Genomic DNA, 22,670 nt, shown 5'->3' with positions numbered 1-22,670 from the left:
CCCAAGCGGACAACGCCATGACATCGGAAATTGACGCCTACCTGGATAATCTCCCCCTCTCGATCCTTTCTCCCAAAACCATCGGTTCCCTCGAGAATCCATTCACCCATGAGGAGTTCTCGGAAGCTATAGATTCGCTCTCTTCAGGTAAATCCCCAGGATCAGACGGTATCCCTGTTGAGTTTTATAAACACTTTAAATCGCTCCTACTCCCTCGCTTAGTTGCCCTTTGGGAGGAGTCGGTGGAGGTGGGTCAGTTCCCCCCTTCGCTCCGTGAAGCCATCATAACCGTCTTGCTAAAACCTGGTAAATCCCCCACTCTGTGTGGCTCCTACCGTCCACTCTCACTTATCAATTGCGATGTCAAGATCTATGCCAAACTACTTGCCTTACGACTTGCGCCCTACATGCCACACATCATTCACCCTGACCAAGCGGGATTCATCCCGGGATGCTCCACCTCCTTCAACCTGAGGCGCCTTTTCAACATTATAAGCAGGGTGAGCCCAGATGTCCACGCGGTAGCTGTGACACTTGACATGCAAAAAGCTTTTGACTCGGTCTCGTGGAAGTATCTTTGGCGGGTGCTTGACAAATGTAAATTCGGCCCCACCTTTCTCTCCTGGGTCAGGTTGCTCTACTCCAACCCTGTAGCCAGAGTCCGCACTGAGGACCGTTGTTCCCCCCTCTTTCAAATAGCTAGGGGTACGAGGCAGGGCTGTCCCTTCTCTCCTTTAATCTTCGCTGTGGCGATGGAGCTATTTGCGGACATGCTTTGCCAATGTCATGCACACAGGGGCCTATGTACCGCCGGTTCCTTGGATATAGTTTCCCTGTATGCGGATGACGCCCTCCTCTTCATCCGTTCCCCTGACACTAATCTGGCCCCAATTTTGGAAGATATTGTCCTCTTTGGTCGAATCTCTGGTCTCAAAGTGAATTGTTCTAAATCCACCCTGTTTCCGCTCACTGCCTGTACACTCCCCCATCCGGATACCATGGGATTCACATGGGCCCAATCTGTCTTCACTTATCTAGGCATAGTAGTGTCACGTCATACTGAAGGGGTCTTTGAAGAGAATTACCAAAAATACCTCACAAACCTTACGGTAAAGATACGGGGCTGGAACAACTTCCGATCTCATTGGCGGGCAGGATAGGAATATTGAAGATGGTGGTGCTGCCCCAACTCTTGTATAGATTTGCCAATGTTCCACAGTGGCCGGGTGGCGGATTCTTTCAGGCGTTGACTGGTACCCTTAACACCTTCCTCTGGCACTCGGGCGCGGTCCGCCTTAAGCTTAAGACCCTGGCTGCTCCGATGAAGGTTGGCGGCTTCGGGGCGCCTGACTTCCTCAAGTACTGGCTGGCGGCACAACTCCAATACACTGCATATTGGTTTAACATATCAGACCCCCCACCTCACGTCAGACTCGAAAGGTTAACGGTCAGTGACTGGGACATCCGCTCCCTGGTGATAACACCCATGCCAGTGGTACCAGACTCACTTGACCCGGTGACCTGCACATCATTGGCTTTATCCAAAACGTGGCAACTATTGGGTATCACCTATCCATTGTCGGTCTAGAAAAATGGACACCTCTCACGATTGATGGCAAATGTATTTTGGTGGCCTAAGGCCAACCGTCTCATGTACGAAACAATAGAAATACAGGTTTCCGGGTTTTAACAATGAACGGCCATTTTGATGTAGCAAGGACCGCCATTTTGTTTTCTAACGATTGCTCATTGCTTTCTGTTCAAATTGCTTCGCAGCACATTTTCTGCTTACACTGCTCGACTGTTAACATTGTTGTCTGAACGTGAAAGGAGAAGGCCGCAAGGCCGCAAGGCTAATAAGAGTTTGTTGAAACACAACGTAGGCAGTTCCAAGGAGGAATGCCCGGCTCCCTCCCGAATGTAGCCTTGAAGCAGAGCCGCAGGGCATTTAATCATTTCACAGCTACCAGCCAGTCTCGTTATATGGTAGAAAAGGTTAGAATAAAGCAGCTAAAGGCTTAAATTATGCTCTTCTTACGGCCCCCCTATTCCGAGCCCTGTAGAGCGTGTCGGCTCCCAGGACATGAATAGCACCTCATAGATAGCAAGGTCGGGAATGTGACTCTTTCCCCGTATGTAGCTCGCTTACAAGAACAGAAGCACTGTGTTCTTGTCAACAAAGAAAAGATGTCTCTGCACTTGCAAGGTTGCATATTGTTACTAGAATAGATATTTAAAGGTGTCATATTCGTCGGAAGTGTCCATCATCAAACCGAGTTCAAAGAAACCCAATAAAGGGGGGTGTTAATCATGTCAAAGCTGATTGTATGATATGCATTTTGTGTATATGTAACTGATGTACGTAATTCGCTCTCTTGCGTCCCTTGAGGTCTAGAAATACACATCGCGGGGAGTGAGACTGAGTTGGCCAACTGAGACTATTTGCTTTGCAATAAACCCTAGCTTTGGGAATACAACCTCGTGTGTGGCGTATCTATCGTGTGTGGTGACTTGCCTTGTTTCCTTAACGCGAGGGACCCCTAGGGGCCCCTTTCAAGATGGCACCCGAATAGGGACCCTCCCCCACTTGTTCCATCATGCACGTTGTAATTGAGTAAAGGCGGAGAACGACGGGGACGGGACGATCGAGCCAGGATCCAAGAGGTGTTTGGGGCACCCTGTAGAAGTGATGAGAGATTCCTTTGCAGATCTGCACACATCTGATCCCTGATCGACGTATCTGGCTAGAGAACAAGGAGGTGAGGGTCCCAAAACGAGGCAGAAGCCAAGAAACGCAGACACAACGTCATTGGCTGCGTCCGTATACAGACGAATTGTGTCCTGGAGGACAAATTGATTTATCAGGTGAGTCATACCCCGATTCAAAATAATCCTGGTATTGGTTGAGAGTTGACTTTGCAAAATCAAATGCCCTAGGTAAGGTTGATTAACCAGGGGGGAGGTTGAAACATGCCTGGGGTAGTGTCCACCCTAGCTGGGTTTTTCTGCTGTGGTAGACAATCTTTGGAAGATGGCCAAATTGCACCAACTGGGGGATCGCCGGCGTATGAGATGTATGTGAAGTATGGTGTGGGAGCGATAATATTCTGTAAGACTTGGCATAGGCAAACCAGAAAGCAACAAGACCATCAGTGGCCGATAAATGATAGTTTTGAGATAGCGAGAATAGATCATTTGGAAAGGGTGTTGATGAGAAAGAAAGCGCGTCCCGCAGCATTTGATATCGTTAAGGACTGGAGAAGGGAAGCAATGCTCCGATTTAGAAGTAGAGCGAAGCATGCGCGCAGGCATAAATCGAAAGGTGAAGTAGCGGAAGAAAAGGAGGAGGGGGAGTGGACTGAGAGTCTAAGGAGGTCAGGTAGACGTGACCAGTTGAATATAGAAAAAATATACCCACAACGAGAATTGAATATAGCAGATGAAGTGATGGCAAACATATTGATCCATACAAGGCCCAAGATCAGAAGCAAGGCCAAACACGTCAGTAACTATTGCTCAAGCCCCTCCTGTAGCTCAAACTCTCCCTCCCGTAGCTCAAGCCCTCCCACAGCCACAGACCGCACACGTAACACTTCCTATTAGCCAACCAGGCCCACAGCAGACACTCCCCGTTCCAATTGTCCCATCCGCACCTCTCGCCTTAGATACAGACTCGGTACCGTCCGTTCCTCCAGGGGTTGAAGTTGAAACCACTGGGGCAAGAGGCGGGTCTAAACAAAGTGGATGCACGAGGGTAACTCGCAGTGCGATCAGCAAAGAAAGGAAGGTGGAATTGCAGCAACAGGCAGAAATGTATATAGACGGGAATGATGGGACGACAGCATTGGCTTTGATTTATGACTTCCGAAGAAGCAACGAAAGACAGGTAGTGTTGGAATGCATGGGTGAATATTTGGTGGAGAGATGGAAACAGTTAATTGGGAAATTACCAATGCAGCGATTGTTAGACTTAAATGCAGTAGCACGCTGTAGACAAAGACATGAAGAAGTGAGGGAACATGTGTATGGCCTTTTTGATTTTAAAAATGAATTGGAAAATGATTATGCTGAAATGTTTACTGCACCTGGGTACAGGGGTAAGGATATCGGGAGAAATAGGAAGGAGGCGGTAGAGCCATATATACAGCGACGACATTCAATGTCCTCAGTACAGAGGGGCAACAAATTGAAAGTATGTATACGAGAGGCGTTCAGATGGATGTCGGATCCCAGTATCCCCACAATGGAGATACATGAGATATTTGATGAATATTCCAAGCCCATGAAAAGAAAAGCACTGCAGTCGATGGCTGACCATTTAATAGACAAAGATATAAAAAACGGCAAGGCCAGCCCACCCGAAATAATGGCAGTATATAAGAGAGCACTAGAGCGAGGGACAGGAGAAACAGCCCTATCGCTTGATCTGGGAATATTATTACACATGAGAGAATGGGGAGGGACAGTAAGTGGGGCATTCCCTATGAGGGAGGTCCCACCTACCTTTGTACCAAAAACAGAGGTTCCCGTAATGGGCACCATAGCGGCGCAGGTAACGCCAGCTCATTATACCGCCCAGTACGTACATGTCCCCTTTTCCAGACATGAGGTGAACAACATAAAGCAGACGATTCCCGATATAAGAAAGAATCCTGCAGGATTTTACAAGGAAGTAGAGTCCTGCCTGCAATCATCCGTGCTTACCATGGGTGACATAGACCTAATATTCCCAGTGATCCTGCCAACAGACATATGGAAGCAAATAAGAAAGGTGGATGACGGAACGGCCTATGGTGCCACATGGGCGGACTTGATAATAGAAGACAGGAATAAAGCGGTTGGAGGGACACCAGGAGCGAACATGGTAGCATTACCAGCACGCATAATACAGAAATTAAAAGAAATTGTCCCAGAGAAAAGAATTCAATGGGACAAGTTGACTGCATGTGTGCAAGGCAAAGATGAGTTAGCAACAGATTATTTCAATACATTCGAAGAAGTATTCGCAGACTTCAGTGGGCAGGATGTGAGCTCGGAAGCAGGGAAGAGGCTATTTGTTGATAAATATGTGAGGGGGTTGAGACTTCCAATTTAGAACCTAATAATGACATCAGAAAGTGCATGGCAAGCAAAAACGCTGAGTGAAGTATTGCACGTGGCCCAATATTATGAGATGAGAGTGAATGCGGGAAAGGATCAGGAGGAAAAAGATATAGTAAATCTGAAAACAAGGGTGTTACTACAGCAAATAGCAGGACATAATAGAGGAAGAGGGAACGCACAAGGGAGGAGTAATTTGAATATGCATGGGGGGCCATTGGGACCAAATCAGTGTGCATACTGTAAGGGGGAAGGACACTGGCGAGCGCAATGTCTACATTTACAGAATAGAAATGGACCTGGTCAGAGAAGACCGCACAGAGGGCACCAAGGAGCGAATGGACCAAATAGGGATAGTATGCAGCAGCACCACAATAATGAAGGTAATCAAAACCAAGCCCAAAACCAAAGTGCTCCTAACCAGAGTCAGGGTCAGCAAAACCAACAGTATGGGAATCAGAGTGGGGGAAATAGAGGAAAGAATGGGAACATTTTCAATACGCAGCCAAATACGTATTACAGTAATAGTAGTGACTACACATCGGATGATGTGTTATTTCCCCAATAGGACAGCCCAGGGCAAGGGTCGGAAACAGTGTCTATTCCCGTGAATCAGAGAGGACCCTACGTAGAAATGGGAGTCGGGAATAAGGAGCACCGCTTCCTTGTAGATACAGGAGCGCAAAAGTGTTCAATAGACCATCACTTAGTTCCAGATATACCACTGTCAGGGCAAAAGAATGTTTCCGTAGGGTTCGCAGGTACATCAGTGATAAACCCAGTGTCCAACGGGTCCCAGTTACTATAGGACCATTCACTGAACATTGTCCCTTTCTCCTAACAGAAAATTGTGGGGAGAACTTGTTGGGATTGAACTTGTTGAAAAAGCTAGGTGCGATTATACATTGTACGTCAGATGGGGTGTTTCTGACGATTTGGCCACAAGATGCCCCTGTGTCAGAATTCATGTCTGAAACCTTGCCAGGAGAGTTAAGAAAAGTGTCAACCTGTATATGGGCGATGCATGACAACGATGTAGGATGCTTGAAGATATAGCCAGTGAGGATCATTTTGAAAGAAGGAGTTACACTGCCAAGAATTCCCCAGTATAAAATTTCGGCAAACGGAGAGAAAGGATTGAAAAGTATTGTTTCAGATTTGGTGAAATTAGGGGTATTGAAGAAATTACAGGCAGTACTTGTAACAGCCCGATTCTTCCAGTGTTTAAGAAAGGAGGCAATGAAGTACCATATCATTTCATAATTGATTTGCGCACGCTAAACAAAGTACTAGATCCACAATTTCCTTTGGTCCCAGACGTCACTACAATATTGACAATGATACCGGCCTCAGCAGAATACTTTAGCGTAATTGATCTAAAAAACGCTTTCTTTAGCATTCCGGTGGACAAGGACAGTAGATATTTGTTCGCGTTCACATTAGGGGGACGATCATTTACATTCACGCGCATTCCACAAGGATATACGGAAAGTCTGAGTATTTACAGTAGAGCGTTAAAAGAGCAGCTAGACATGCTAGAATTGCAAGTGGGGTGTGTACTATTGCAATACATAGATGATCTGCAAGAGCACCGTATTACTACTGTCACACCTAGTGGCACATGGCCATAAAGCTAGTTTGAAGAAGTTTCAATATAATCGAAAGGAGGTAGCTTATTTGGGCTACCTACTTTCGAAAGAAGGGAGAAGGCTAATGCCAGAACGCATAGAAAGTATTTCTTGTATGCCTATTCCAAAGACACAGAAAGGATTCAGAGCCATAATAGGCATGGCTTCTTATTGCCGGCAGTGGATGGGTAATTTTGCGTTAATTGTGAAGCCAATGGTGCTATTAACTAAGAAGGATGCGGTGATACCTTTGCAGTGGAATGAAGAATGTCAGAGAGCGTTTGATCAATTGAAAACTGCATTATGTTCTGCTCCAGTTTTGGGCACGCCGAATTATGAAAAAGTTTTTAGATTATTTGTATGCGAGAATGAAGGATGTGCATTAGCTTTTTTGGCACAGGAACAAGATGGAAGAAATAGGCCGTGCGGCTATTTTTCTTCTGCGCTGGACCCTGTAGCGCGCACTACCACGATGTTTGCGATCTGTCGCGGCGGCTGATGCATCGGTGAAACAAACGGAAGGGATGGTATTGGGGCATACTTTCATTCTGATGGTGCCACATGCCATAGATGTCCTATTAAATAGGACACAGACGCAACACCTCACCTCCGCTAGACTGACAAGATATGAGATTATCTTGTTCGCGCCCCATATCCAAATAATGAGGTGTAGCGCTTTGAATCCTGCAGAATTAATGCCACTGCCCATAAAAGAAATTGGTGACAACGAATCACCACCCCATGATTGCTTAATGGTCACTGAGGAAGAAACGAAGGGGAGAGTTGATTTAAGTGACATCCCACAAAAGGAGCCAGATGGAGAGTTATTTTGTGACGGCTCTTGTTTTAAACTACCTGATGGTACGTCAACTGCCGCTTAAGCTATCACTACCCTAGAGAGTATTGTAGAAAGCAAAAGAATTCCCTACAACTCGGCACAAGCCGCAGAAATAATAGCATTGACCAGAGCCTGTGAGATTTCTGAAAATTTGAACGTGAATATCTATACTGATAGTCAGTATGATTTTGGGGTGGTTCATAACTTTGGTCGACTCTGGGCTGAGAGGGGTTTCTTGACATCACATGGGGCCAGAATTCAACATGGCCCTTTGATTGTACGATTGCTGTCTGCACTCAAGTTTCCAAAGCGCCTAGCAATAGTGAAATGCGAGGCACATAAAAAGATAACATGCATAGTGGGAGAGGGAAACGCCTTTGCAGACAGAATTGCAAAACAAACTGCCACTGATTTGAATAATAAAATGATGACAGTCCAGACTGAGGAAGTACCCTGTATGATAGCAGATGGAATTGCCACTGTCAAAGAGATGCAGGCCGAAGCCACGGCCGATGAGATACAAGGATGGGCAGAGGGCTCTGCTGAGTTAGATTTAGAGGGTTGTTGGGTGGACAAGGGAACTCAAAAACTGGATGTTGCCAAAATCTTATGTGACTGCAATGGTCACAATGGCTCACAGCCCTACCCACATCTGTGCAAAAAAAATAATACAGCACCTATCTACGGTATGGCAGAATGTAAACATAAAGAAGAATGCAGAGAGGTTGGTGCAGAACTGCATTACGTGTTTACAACACAATGTAGGAAAGGGAACAGTGACTCCAATAGGCAGTTTTGTCCTGCCCTCTATGCCTTTTGAGGTAATCCATTTTGATTTCATAGAGATGGAGAGGTGCCAAAACTTGAAATATGTCTTAGTGGTGATCTGTGCATTCAGCAAGTGGGTGGAGGCATATCCCTTAAAAGACTGCACAGCAATGAGTACTGAAAAAGTAATGCTTAAAGAATACTTTTCCCGTTTTGGCTTGCCCCGTGTCATATGGTCAGATAACGGTCCAAATTTTGTGGGCGCAGTGGTATTACAGATATGTGCAGGTCTCCAGATTGATAAGAGATTTCATAGTTCGAGGCATCCGAGTTCGGCCGGTCTTGTTGAGAGGCATAACGGAATCCTCAAGTCAAAAATTAGCAAGATATGTGCACGGAGCAAGTTGAGTTGGGTGGTGCATTACCGATGGCGCTATTGTGCATGCGTACGTCTGTACAGGCTAGAACTGGGCTCTCCCCGTATGAGATTGTGATGGGGAGGCCGGCGAATGTTTGGTGCGCACCTCAGCCAAAGCGACTGAGTGAAGTGGAACATCCTGTACTTAGCACTTATTGCGGCCTTTTAATGCAGAAATTGCTTTGATTCATCAGCAGGTGCAGGAGGCTCTACCCGTTAGATATACTGGTCCGGGGCACGCGCTGGAGCCAGGCGACTGGGTGCTGCTTAAGAACTTTGAGAGAAAATCGTCTTTAGCACCCAGGTGGCACAGCCCCTATCAAGTGCTTCTGGCAATGCAGACGGCAATATGGGTGGAAGGGAGGAAGTCGTGGATTCATGCCACCCATGCCAAAAAGCCCATCTTCACTGAAACACTTGCCCAATCCGGACGACCGGAAAGAGACAGCGGTCCCAGAAACGAAAAACTGCTGCCAGTCCACCGCCACTAAATCTGTCCGAGCGGGAAGTGAAACTCGAAACAAAGCCTGAAAAGATTGCCAAAAAGGGGGAAGGGCAAAGAGTGCCCCAACGTTGCCCAGCAGAACCTACATCACTGTTGGCCGACACGAAATCTGCATTGCAAATAACGACGGATACTAAACGTGTACCCCTTTGGCGCCCACCAGCACTTGCCATGGCGCCAGAGCCAAAGACTGAATCTGCATCATTGTTGCGGCGCACACCAGCATCTGCCATTGCGCCGCAGGCTGACTCTGAGCCTGGATCTGGAAGTGCACCGGCACTGTTCATGGATCACACAATACCAGGAGTGATGCGATATGATTTGCGGCCAGTGATCCACAGTTCATTGGTGTTTATGCTAACCTCTGGTTTCGCTCATGGACGGAGAAGGGACTAGAGGTGTAGAGGAGAGAAGCGTGAGAATTGGGCAAGTCTGCTAATTCAAAACACGCGGCTCCTCGGTGCGATCATAAAAAGTACATGAGTCCTGAACCAGAGCGGACAAGCTGGGCGCACATGGTACAAAGGCAATAGAGAACTGTTCAGAAGTCCTCTGAGCAGTATGAGAGAGGATAAGTGATCTTGCCTAGAACGAATAAGCAAACCAGGCTGCAAAGGGCTGCCAGACTATACTGTTGACAATTCCTTTGAACTTATTGACATCCAGACAAGTGCGACGAAGAGTGATATCCATGACGAACTTTGTCAGGAAGAAGCAGGACAGTAAGAAAAATGTCGGGACCGGTTTCAGCCTCCTCCTGCACCACTGCTGAGAATGAGTTAGTTATAAAGACTGTAAACTTCGGGAAAGCGCATGGTAAAAATAATTGTATGCTGGCTTTGACAATAATCATGTGCTTCATTAGTGTGGTAGCACCAATGACGACAGCCTTTGTGTTATGATATGTGGAGTCTATACACCCATTGGGAATGTTTTTACCAATAGTTAATATATCCACTACTGAAAGCCCGGTTCAGGTGATTACTTATACCTTGTCCCCAATGGAAGAGAGACACAGAGAAGGGTATGGGAATAATGCGCTATTACTCATCATGAATATGACGCATGCAATTCTAAAGAAAAATAATTGTTGGGTATGCACCCATTTACTGCAGCATGTGGGGAAAGGAATAGGGTAGTATGTACAAGCATTACCATTAAGTTCTGCATGCAGTGCATCTTTAAGTGCAATGTTTTATGGGAAGTGGAATAAGAGTAGTACGGGTCAATTAGATAGAACAAACATGAATGAGTTTGAGGAAATCATTGAGGCCTGTGGGTTGTTCCATATTCCATAAAGCACAAGTGATGATCCCAGAACCTACGCAAAAAAGTATGCGAAAAATAACACGACAAAATAGACAAAATAGATTGTCCCCACCAGTTAAAACATCTGTGATGACATTTCATGTAAGAACAGACGGGAACAAAGATGCAATTCCCCCTTCTTACACGGTGAATTACAACCCAAGAACTGTCCCTTTTTGTCTAAAAAAGAAAGGCTCCTATTTAGTAGGAACATTTACTGGATGCATGAATACAGCGGCACTAAAATGGGAAATAGAACCAGTATATGTGGGAGATCCAGTCTATTTTATATGTGGAGAGAAAGCATATCCTTGGTTGCCCAGAAACTGGGGAGGTACATGTTACCTAGGTATACTGTTCCCGGGAGTGTTCCTCTTAGAAACAGCAGACATGGCCAGGCTATCCAGATCTAGAACCAAAAGCAGTAGCGAAGGTGTTTTGATAGCAAAGGACGTAGCAAAATCATTCATTCCATTGTTGTCCCAGATAGTGAACTCCTATAACATAAGGCAGCTGTCCAGAATACTAAAAGATACCATAAACACAACGACAGATATACTATTTAACATGACGTTGGAAGAAAAAGGAATTAGGTTAATGACGCTGCAAAATAGAATGGCTCTCGATGTAATCCTGGTTGATCGTGGGGGAATTTGCAAGATTGTGGGATCAGCGTGCTGCGTATTCGTAGATGACTATTCCCCTACGATTTTTGAAGCAATAAAGAAAATGCATGTCCTAAACTCCGAACTCCCTGCTGAAGAAGGGGGCTGGGGAATAGAGTCCTGGTTTTGGGGAATACTGCGTTCTTGGGGATGGAAGTTGATTGCGATATTAGTAGTAGTGTTTGGAATATTCATAACGTGCTGTTGTTGCATACACTGCCTACCGATAGTTTGCACTGAGATAACTGAGGGATATACTAAGGGATGTATGCATATGATAACAAAAAGAAAACAAACTTATGGCCGGGATGACAGTGACACAAATGAAATGAAAACAGTGAAAGAATTAATGGCTATAGATATTAATGAAGATGATGATGCTTATAATAGCATGCAAAATTCAGACATAAGTACTTCAGACTTATCGTCATCAGAGGAGGATACAATAAATGAATGAGACGTTTGGCATACGGCCAAAGGAGGGTTTGTCGGTCTAGAAAAATTGACACCTCTCACGATTGACGGCAAATGTATTTTGGTGGCCGAAGGCCAACCGTCCCATGTACGAAACGATAGAAATACAGGTTTCCGAGTTTGACCAATGAACAGCCATTTTGATGTAGCAAGGATCGCCATTTTGTTTTCTAACGATTGCTCATTGCTTCCTGTTTAAATTGCTTCGCAGCACATTTTCTGCTTACACTGTGTTGTCTGAACGTGAAAGGACAAGGCCACGAGGCTAATAAGAGTTCGTTGAAACACAACGTAGGCAGCTCCGGGGAGGAATGCCCGGCTCCCTCCCGAATGTAGCCTTGAAGCAGAGCCGCAGGGCATTTAATCATTTCACAGCTGCCAGCCAGTCTCGTTATATGGTAGAATATGTTAGAATAAAGCAGCTAAAGGCTTAAATTATGCTCTTCTTACGGCCCTGCTTTTCTGAGACCTGTAGAGCGTGTCGGCTCCCAGGACACGAATAGCACCTCATAGATAGCAAGGTCTGGAATGTGACTCTTCCCCCGTATGTAGCTCGCTTACAAGAACAGAAGCACTGTGTTCTGTTCAACAAAGAAAAGATGTCTCTGCACTTGCAAGGTTGCACATTGTTACTAGAATATATATTTGAAGGTGTCATATTCGTCAGAAGTGTCCATCATCAAACCGAGTTCAAAGAAACCCAATAAAGGGGGGTGTTAAACATGTCACAGCTGATTGTATGATATGCATTTTGTATATATGTAACTGATGTACGTAATTTGCTCTCTTGCATCCCTCGAGGTCTAGAGAAACACGTTGCGGGGCGTGAGACCGAGTTGGCCAACTGAGACTATTTGCTTTGCAATAAACCCTAGCTTTGGGAATACAACCTCGTGTCTGGCGTATCTACCGTGTGTGGTGACTTGCCTTGTTTCCATAACGCAAGGGACCCCTAGGGGCCCCTTTCACCATGGTAATGTACCACTTTGGAATTTTCTCCCTGAGGTCCCACAAGTCCCTCCCTCTGTTGTTCGCCGGTGGGCTGAGGTGGGATATGAACTACTACGGGACATTTTTGAACAGGGCAATTTTATAGAGTGGCCTGACCTCCTGCTGTCCCTGAGGCGGAGACCTTCCATTTGGCTTCAATACTCATCCCTCCGGAAAATCCTTAAACACAAATACCCGAGCTTTCCGGCACTGCCACCTGATGAGTCTGCAATTACTGAACTGTCCTCACCCTCCCCCATGAGGGGCACAATCTCCAGGCTGTACACCTTGGTGCAGACCGGATTGCGCCCCCCGTACTCTCTAAATTAAAACATACTTGGGAGATTGACCTCAGACTGGAAATGACCGATGAACGGTGGGCCCATATGTGCGCACGCATCCATGGGGTTTCCTTCAACTCCCGATTCAAACTGATTCAATTCAAGCTACTCCACAGGTACCATTACACCCCGACCAGGCTGCACCGCATGTCGAATGCCTTCTCCCCGAGGTGCCCCAGATGCGGCTGCGACGACGCAGGCTATAGCCGCATGATCTGGTCCTGTCCCTGCCTCACTCAATTCTTGAGTGCAGTATGCTCTACCATGTCGGCTATCCTCGAACACCCTATCACCCCATCCCCAATAAGGTGTCTTTTCCATGATTTCCCAGAGCTCCACCAGGATTCCAGGCAACTGGCTGGCCTCTGTATGCTACTTGCAGTGCATGCTATCCTACTCTGTTGGCTCTGGCCTACCGCTCCTACTCACGCACAGTGGCTCAGGGCGGTCACATGTGCTTCTGATACAGAGGAATCCTGGGCGATACAACAGCCCGCTTACTCCAGACCTAGAGATATTTGGTTAAAGTTTTGCTCATTTATGTCTCCCTCTGATACCGATTTCGGACCCTGCATCCCCAGCCCTCTCCTCTTGCTCCTCCCCGTCTAGTTCCTGAATTGTCTTCTACTTAGCCCTGCACCCATCTTGTATGTATCCCCCATGTGTATATACTGATTTTTGTACTCTATACATCTGTAATGCCTGCTTTGCTTTGATTGTACATGCGCTGTATGTTACTCACCTGTACCTGTGCTACCAAGCTGAATAAATAAAAGTTTTTTTTTTAAAAAAAAGATAACATAATAAAGTTGACTATATGGCTCACTAATGATTTGTGATGTACACAATATTCCATTTTATGTGTTTATATGCAGTGCCAGAGCTCAGAATCTTACTTTGCCCAAGATCATAAAGCTACATTGCAATGAATCCCTCCACCTCCCGTTACTGATTGCTTTTCTTTTCTCCCCTTGAAACAAAAGAGCTCCGACTATATTGTTTGCCCAAGATCACACGTCTGCAAACTGCAATACATCGATCCTGCTTTCCTTTCTTCCACAACTAATACACAAGCACTACATATATACTGTTTGCTCGGTATCACAAGACTTCACCAATGACTTGCTCCTCATTAACACAAACGCTCAGATTATCTTGTGTGTTCAAGATCACAACGTGTTGCTTACGGCAGTTAAAATCCCCTCTCTCTGGTACCAGCCCTTTATGCTGTTTATAGGTATGCAATGTGAACCAAAGAGTTTTCTAGTAGTCTGTGTTGCAAAAAAGTTGAGGTTTCAGGGATCTGTATTTCTGCCTAAACCAACTATTTCCATTATCGACTATTTACATTTTTGGTAGTTTGTTGAATCTCTGATGCATTACACCGCTCTTGCCTTTTCACTGTACCTGTCCCATGTTACATATCTTACTTGTGTGATGGAGTATCAGAATGAAAAAATCACAAATTAAATGTTTGAAGGCTTTGTCACACTTAAATTTAAGAAGTCTGCAGTTTATTTTGGTTAAATTCCCAACCGCTTGCCACTTGTTTTTTTCCCCAAAGTTCGAGGCATGCTTCAGAATAGAATACATGTGTCTGCACACACTGGTAACAGCAGCAATTGGATTGTTAGTATCACAAGCAACGCCTGGTACATTACAAACCCCCATGGATACAAAGGTGTCTGATTTCCGAGGTTATGCAAGACTGCTCAGCCATTGTTGCTAAACACTACAATACATGATCAGACTTCCCTTCATACATATTGGTTCAGAGGAATACTGGACTATTGTCCCCTGCAGTTTTTATATTTCTGAGGTTTTCTGTTTGTGAATTGTAGCAGTCGGTGCCCCGCTATAAACCTGTTTATGAGGTCTATCATGTAGCTAAACCTCTTTCTAGCCAGATCAAAGAAGGGATAGATGGACGAAGGAAAGAGGGAGAAATGAAGGCGGGAAGGCATGCAAAGATTAGAGAGCAATCATCAAAGTGTGAAAGGATGAAACAAGTAAAGAAGAAAATAAGGAACGATGGAAGAAATAGACAAAGGAAGTGGAAGTGGATGAAAGGAATTCAAAATGGAAGGAAGGGGCAGTAGGGGAGAGCGAAGAAGCATTCAAAGGATGAAAGAAGCAATGAGTTGGCAGAAACCCTAGGGACAGGCAGAAATGAGTAAAGGGGGAGAGAGCAAGAGAAGGATGAAACGAGTAAAGAGGGGAAGGAAAGACGATGGGAAGGATGAATGAAGTAAAAGGAGGTTGGAAGGAAAGGGAAAAGGAAATAAAGAGGGGAAAGGAAGGTGTAAGAATATAATGAAGAAAACAAAAGAACTGTTCTGTCCTCACCTAAAGAGATTCAGTGGATGTTGGGGGGGGGGGGGTTAATCCTTGGCATAACTCTGATTCCACCTTCCTCCCTACACCACATCCCTCCAAATGAATTACCCCATGGTCGATTGAAACACTCATAATTCACGGGGCGAAGGGCAGTTTCATTTGAGTACTGGCTGGTAAGGCTGATTGGCAAATGGGTGTCCATGCCCTGTAAGGACGCAGCAAGTTTAAAATATTACCCAGAAAATACAGGCCCAGTGGTCAAGCATATTTTGTCATGTTTTCCAGTTGCACTTAGAGCCCCTCTGTACTGTTTGACATGTAGTCCTGCGCAGGTGTGCGGGCACCACCAACAACAAACATGCCCCATTTTCATCTCCTTCCCAGAAGCCCACGCCATCACATACCTCTGGCCTCTCCCTGTTGTGGGTGTTGTTGAAAGCCGTACAGCCTGCGTGGCAAGGTGAGAGGTACTCTGTGCCATCCGCCCCACAGACTGGGTGAAAGACTGACTCCGGGCAGGAGCAATCTCTGCTGCACTGCTCACTCATGCCAGAGCTTGAAGTACTGCCAAGCAAACAAAGTAAGAAACACCATGAAATCAACCAGATGAATACTCACCCCTCCATCGGTTACCCCTATGGATCTTCACTTCTTCCCCAAGCTCTGACAATTTCCCCACAAGACAGAACCCCTGTAGAGAAGCCTCTGGCAAATGAGGGGGTAGTGGGTAAGCTGACTGTACATGGGAAAAGATCCCCAGGGATTGGCTGAGAATACATGGCTCCTCTCTTGTGAATACTCCTGGGTCTACCCTTATACTCTTTTGCTCCCTGCAGCAAGTATGCAACTTAGTAACATGCACCCTTTTCAGCCTATTCAGATCCTCCCCATCTCTATCTACCATCACCTCGCAGCATGGCTCTCCATGGAAAATTCCTCTCTCTAAATTCCTGCGACTCGTTTCTAAATCCATACATGGCTTGCTCCCCCGGACCCCGTGCTACCTCACTGAATACGTATCACTGTTCTCTCTCTCTCGAATTCTCCGCCCCATGTCTCTTCACAACCTATATGTTCATTGCCTCGACCCCTAAGGGACCGTTCCTGCTTTCGCTCCTTTTCTCTAATTGCCCGCTCTACTGAAATGTTCTTCCACTAGCCATCAAAGCCTACTCTTTAGTGGATCTCAAAAAAGAAAAGTACATGCTTGAGTGGGAGAGGGACCTGGGCCGGGAGATTGAGATGGAGGACTGGGTAAAGATTTGGGAGAGGCTACATAAGAGCACACAATGCATCACAAACAGGGAAGGAGGTTATACACTCTGTTACAGGTACTATGTCACCCCAGCCCAACTGAATAAATCCAATCCGGAAATTCCCCCAAACTACTGGAGAGGGAGTTCATGCAAGGGCACTCTTCCATTTGGTGTTGTCCTGTCCCAAAGCAGAGATATACTGGAGGGAGGTGACAAACCACATAAAGGCAATCACCGGACTTGCATTCCCGTGGGATCCCGGAATTATACTCTTGGGGGAAACAAGGGGAGGAGAATTCCCACTAAAGGGGAAGGCTTCCCGGCTCCGCACACATCTCCTATTAGCGGCAAAAGTAGCAATGGCTCGACTTTGGAAAACACGCAGACGGCACCTCGGTCCCATTGTGGTGGGCTAAATGTTGGGAAATTGCGGTGGCTGAAAAAGTAACAGCCATTCGCACAGGAAACCTGAACTACTTCCTGAATACCTGGGCACCCTTTATGGGCTATTCAGAACAATTCCCAGCCCACACCAAAAGACCTCTGTTAACCTGTTGGCTACAAGGCTGAGCTGAAGTTTTGAGGGGAGGGAGGAGGGTACAGTGATTTATACCATTTACTTCTGCCTCTGGCCACGTTATAGTGATTGTAATGTTTTTAAATGCTTTACTGTTGATAATGTGTATACATTTCAGAATGATCAAATAAAATGTTAAATTGAAAAAAACAAAACGATGCTCAAATGCCACATGTTGGCAATGGAAGGAGTCCCCCTCAAAACCTATCCACTCTCCTATCCAAACTAACTGCCCAACCTACCTCTCCTGCAGTCTCCTCTCAGACTACTCTATATAATTTGTAAATATCTAAGTACTGGCCTCAGGTGTTCAACGTTAAAGCATTGTAATGTCCTCTAGTTCATGCCACTGGTTTATGTTGTTATTCTTACCCCCTTCACACCCTGAATCCTCAATGAATGCTATTCTGTGAAGCCACCTTAACCTAGGACTGCCTTCGCTCTCTGTTATTGCCTAATATGGAAATCACTTGTGTTCAAAATGAATCCCTGTTCTTAAATAATACATACAAATAAATATTGTGTATTTAAGGTAGTTTACGTAACTTGGAGACTTTGAAAAAGAACAGCAAATCAAAAGACTAATAACGTTTCCATAAAAGGTCTGCAGCGCATGGTAAATACCCAGGCAATAACTGGCACTGGATTTTTGGAATGTGTAATAAGATGTGGGAGTTCTCCCTGCATACTTAGCCATTCTCAGGGATATCAAGATTTGCAGTTTTATGCACATACCTGGAGACTCTAAGGCACGGAACCCTATCCCAAAATTGCTGTAGAATCTCCATGTATAAACACTCTCAGAGCCCAAGTCCTAGTTTTGACGTTTGCAGTGTTATCGCCATACAATAACTGGAAACTAGCAGGTTCTGAGCTCCAATCCCTAGATTTGATATGGAATCTCCACATTTAAACACTCTCAAAACCCAATCCCTAGTTTTGACATTTACATTGTTACCGCCAAACAATAAATGACAACTAGCAGGTTCTGAGCTCTAATCCCTAGATTTGATATCGAATGTCCACATATAAACACTCTCAGAGCCCAAACCCTAGTTTCGAGGTTTGTAGTGTTATTGCCATACAATAAATGGCCACCAGCAGGTTTTGAGCTCTAATCCCCAGATTTGATATGAAATCTCCACATATAAGCACCCTCAAAACCCAATCCCTATTTTTGAGGTTTGCAGTGATATCGCCATACAATAACTGGAAACTAGTAGGTTCTGAGCTCCAATCCCTAGATTTGATATGGAATGTCCACATATAAACATCCTCAAACTGAATCCCTAGTTTCGAGGTTTGCAGTGTTATCGCCATACAATAACTGGAAACTAGCAGGTTCTGAGCTCCAATAACTAGATTTGATATGGAATCTCCACATTTAAACACTCTCAAAACCCATTCCTTAGTTTCGAGGTTTGCAGTGCTATCGTCATACATACAGCCCCTGGCTACCTGCAGGTTCTGATCCCTAGTCTTCGAATGTTTGAGTTATCTGCGCACTGTTAGAGGCCCATGATTTGCTGTTCTTCATAGATAACTAGTGACTCTGATGTCCAGTGTTACCATGTGGTGTACTGTACTTGGCTGCTATGAAATGGCTCTGTCCATGAATGGCTCCTTACAAAAACAAACCCCTATAAAAACCCAATAAAATAAAAAAAGACGGTATAGTTCCTTACCATGTCTCAACATTTTCTCTTAATTATCTTTAAGGGTTTATATGGGTTGCCCAAAAAATGAAACTAATAGCTCTGTCCTCCATTCTTCAAGGGTTTCCCAAGCACATCTCGGGGCCATCACACAACCATGCCTCCATTAACCCTTGTACTTAAGGAGCTATGAATTGCCACCAGTGGAAAATTGCTCGTTACTCTGAGATGTCCTCCCTTCCCTCATTGGGGATCAGCTTTCCGTCTGATCCACTGTCTACCATTATGCACAGCCACATTTCCTTTACGGTGACCACATCGCATCATCACAGTTTGGTAGTTTTGGGCATTCCTTTCCTATTCCTGCATCAACCTTCCCCTTACTTGTACCTTTTGTCCACTTCCTCTTCCTCCATAGATTACAGTCTGGTTATCCCGGGTGGTAGCACAATACGATCATTTTCCAGACAAGGTGCAGGTTCTGTGAGACCACTATCGTAGTGATTCGCTCACTATAAAAGCTTTATAACGTAACATAATCTTAGAACCTGCTGTAATGTCTTGGAAACCAAGAGGAGAACAGGGGCTGACCCAGAGTGTTACAATGTATTGTGCAGATAACAACACACACCTGGGGCCTTGGAGTCCTGTCTTGAGATAGCAAGTGTCTCAGCCGCAGTGGCCTGCTCGCACCTCCTGCAATCAGGGATATCTCTTTGACGGCATTGGATGTCAATCATTTTTCTTAACTAGCTTTGCTGAATGATGGAGCCTCTCTGTCCCCTCTGGCAGGTTTGATAGGGTAGCCGCTGTAACCCCCACTTCAACTCCCCCACCACGCACACACTTCCCCCAACCGTGCTCTTACCTGTTGACTCCCGCTATCTCCTGTGTAGAACAGCCCATGAAGAAGAGGGGCACGCAGCAGAGGACGGAGACCAGTAGCACTGACAGTGTGAACCGAGGGGTGGCGCGTAGCGAGAAGCAGAATCGCTTCATGACAATGCCCCCCATCAGCATGCCCAGGGCGGCTGCTGGCAGATTGATCGCACCTGATGGAGGAGAAAGAAAGGCATGGAAGTGAGTATTGAAGGGCATGGTTTCTAAAGCCTCCTCCTCATGTCCACCAAGGTCTACATCTTTCACACTTGCCTATTCTACATCTTTGCAGAGGGTACACATGGCCTGAAGCCTTTACGTCTGACCAGGGATGGAGAGCTTATGGGTGCATTGAGTGCGCCAGTTGAGATTTTGAAGTGGGAGTATTTTACTCCCTATTTTTTCAAGTTGAGAGTAAAATTATTTCTTAGGGAGTAAAAAAGTAAGTCCCATTCCCAATGGGAGCAGATTATAAGAGTATACGTATGTTTTAACTAAAACAAAAATGTTTTTGTAATAAATGCGTGCACCTAGTTACTCATGCACATTAAAAGATTAAAGTAGTAATAGTAGTGTCTCACTATTGCACTAAGTGTACTACTAGCCCAACAATCTCTATGTAAATGTTTGGGACAAAGCAGGGGGCAGGCTCTTTTTTTTTTACTCCCTTTTTTGGGGGGAGTATTTGCCTAATTTTAGGGAGCAGAAGTTGCTGATACACCTGCTATCTGTAGGGCTGGGTGCATTGTTCTAGTGTCTAAAAGATTGTTCTAGTGTCTAAAAGACAGACAGGTTTGGCTACATCTTCAAGTGTTTGTTGTTAAATTCTTGTGTCTCCCAGGAACTATTTATTGGGCATTTATAAGGCGCTTATACAACAAGACAGTGTTTCAAAGCACCACAAGGTAACAGGGAAGGGGAGCAAGGGGGAAAACGACGACGACTAGGCTGATTTGCACTGACTCATGACATCCAGGCATGTCGTTCAGTAGGGAAAGGAGACAATTCCCTGACAGCCTGTGTTCTGAAAGTCCTGTAGGGCTGGGGCTGTGTTTGTCACATGTCAGCTTAGAGTAAGAAAAGGAGAATGAATGAGTCTATAATATGCGTCGGATAAGAGTGAGCACCGTGTCTCAGTCGAACATCTGAGTTAGTACTGAATGGATAGATGCTTGTGTTTCATTGCAGAAGGGACATGGCTTAACATTTTGGGCTGGTGTGTTCCTACTGGAGTGAGTCCAGAGAAGGTCTATGCATATCCATAGCAGGTGCCAGCGTTTGACATCTACACACTTATTCCACTGGGTAAAGTCACTGACCGATTAGGAAGTTGGCATAGGATGCAGTGGTGCCGTACTGCTTCTCCAAGTACTTATTGAGGAAGGTGGAGAGGGCAGCAATGACCGAGGAGAAGCTGCACTGCGAGAGGACGACCAGAATGAAGAGGGGGTTCAGAAGCAGCTGCAGGAAGATCCTGGGAAACTCTGTAGAGAGAATAGATTGCATAACATTGTTTCGCTGTCCAAAAAGCTTATGCTCACAGATCACTCAACACATTTGAAATGGTGCCCTAGATCCTGAGCTTCAGCTATGTAAGCCGATGCAGCAACACCTAAGCACTGTTCATTCATATACTAATGCGCCTCAGTGCTCGCATGCATTTCTAGCTGCCGTTCCACTGCTGACACGTGCCCACATTTGCCAATGCTCTTAACTATCAGAAACCCTGCAATTTAATCAAATACAGCAGCAGCAGCATTGCACCTCAATCCTAACAAGTGGCACATCCTGCGAGTCTAAGACTACAATCAACCCAAAATGCTGCTGACCAAGTTGTCACTCTTCTCTGTTCCAACAAACAAGTCGTACATGACCTGTTCTTGGGTGGATGGCCCCTGGGAGAGTCTTAACCACGCTTTAGCTCAGTGCGCATTTAGAAGGAGAAATTTCCATAGGCATATCAGTCTTTGGTCCACCCAAAGGTAGTCAAGCATTGAAATGGTAGGCAAACCGCCTCTGAACTAGAGTACCAACAGCAACCCCAGACACGTGTTTTGACCTAGTCAGGCTTCATCAGTGAGGTGGAGCTGTGCCTCTCTGAGGACAGTGAGCAAGGTGTCCACGTCTGGATTACCCTGGTAACTTAGGGTGAGAAACCAAAGTAACCAATGATGTGCATAAAGTGGTCTGGGAGTCCCTATACCTGCACAAACAATGCCCATTGAACTGTTCTTCGGTGGATGGACCCCGGGAGAGTCTCAACCATACTTTAGCTCAATGTGCTTTTGACAGAGGAGACATTTCCATAGGCATATCAGTCTTTGTCCCACCCAAAGGTAGTCCAGCACCGAAATGCTAGTCAAATTTCCCCTGAACAAGATTTCCAACAGCAACCCCAGACACGTGTTTCTGCCCAGTCGGGCCTCATCAGTGAGGTGGAGCTGTGCCTCTCTGAGCACAGTGAGCAAGGGATACACATCTGGATTATCCTGGTAACTAAGGGCGAGAACCCAAAGTACCCAAAAATGTGCATAAGAGGTCTGGGAAATGGTCTACCTGCACACAAACATGGCCCATTGACCTGTTCTTGGGTGGTTGGCCCCCGGGAGAGACTCGACCTGCTTTAGCTCACTATGCTTAGAGAGCCACAGCTCCACCTCACTGATGAGGCCAGACTAGGCCAAAACATGTGTCTGGGGCTGCTGTTGTTACTCTTGTTCAGAGGGGAACTGCCTAACATTTTGGTGCTGGACTACCTATGGGTGGGACAAAGACTGATATGTGCATTGACATGTCTCCTCTGTAGAAAGCATAGTGAGTTAAAGCATGGTTGAGATCCTGCCGGGGGCCATCCACCCAGAAACAGGTTAATGGCCCGTGTTCATACCGGTAGAGGGTTTCCCAGACCTCTTTATGCAAATGTTGGTTACT

The 22,670-nt window shown here is 45.7% G+C and overlaps 1 protein-coding gene across 2 annotated transcripts in view; it reads right to left on the bottom strand.

Moving 5' to 3' along the window:
• SLCO2A1 (solute carrier organic anion transporter family member 2A1) overlaps positions 1-22,670 on the bottom strand; it is a 469,694-nt gene that overhangs the window by 83,213 nt on the left and 363,811 nt on the right. For both annotated transcript variants that reach the window (XM_069618059.1, XM_069618058.1), the window contains exons 8-10: positions 21,059-21,223; positions 19,729-19,912; positions 15,777-15,936 (exon numbers count right to left, since the gene is read on the bottom strand). In XM_069618059.1, coding sequence (XP_069474160.1) covers positions 15,777-15,936; positions 19,729-19,912; positions 21,059-21,223 — 509 coding nt within the window. The remainder of the gene's footprint in view (positions 1-15,776; positions 15,937-19,728; positions 19,913-21,058; positions 21,224-22,670) is intronic.

Source organism: Ambystoma mexicanum, chromosome 10 (genome assembly GCF_040938575.1).
Source record: "Ambystoma mexicanum isolate Mex_15411 chromosome 10, UKY_AmexF1_1, whole genome shotgun sequence".
NCBI classification, from domain to species: domain Eukaryota; kingdom Metazoa; phylum Chordata; class Amphibia; order Caudata; family Ambystomatidae; genus Ambystoma; species Ambystoma mexicanum.
Note: the sequence above shows the minus strand (reverse complement) of the source record. Positions and strands in the feature narration are given on the sequence as shown.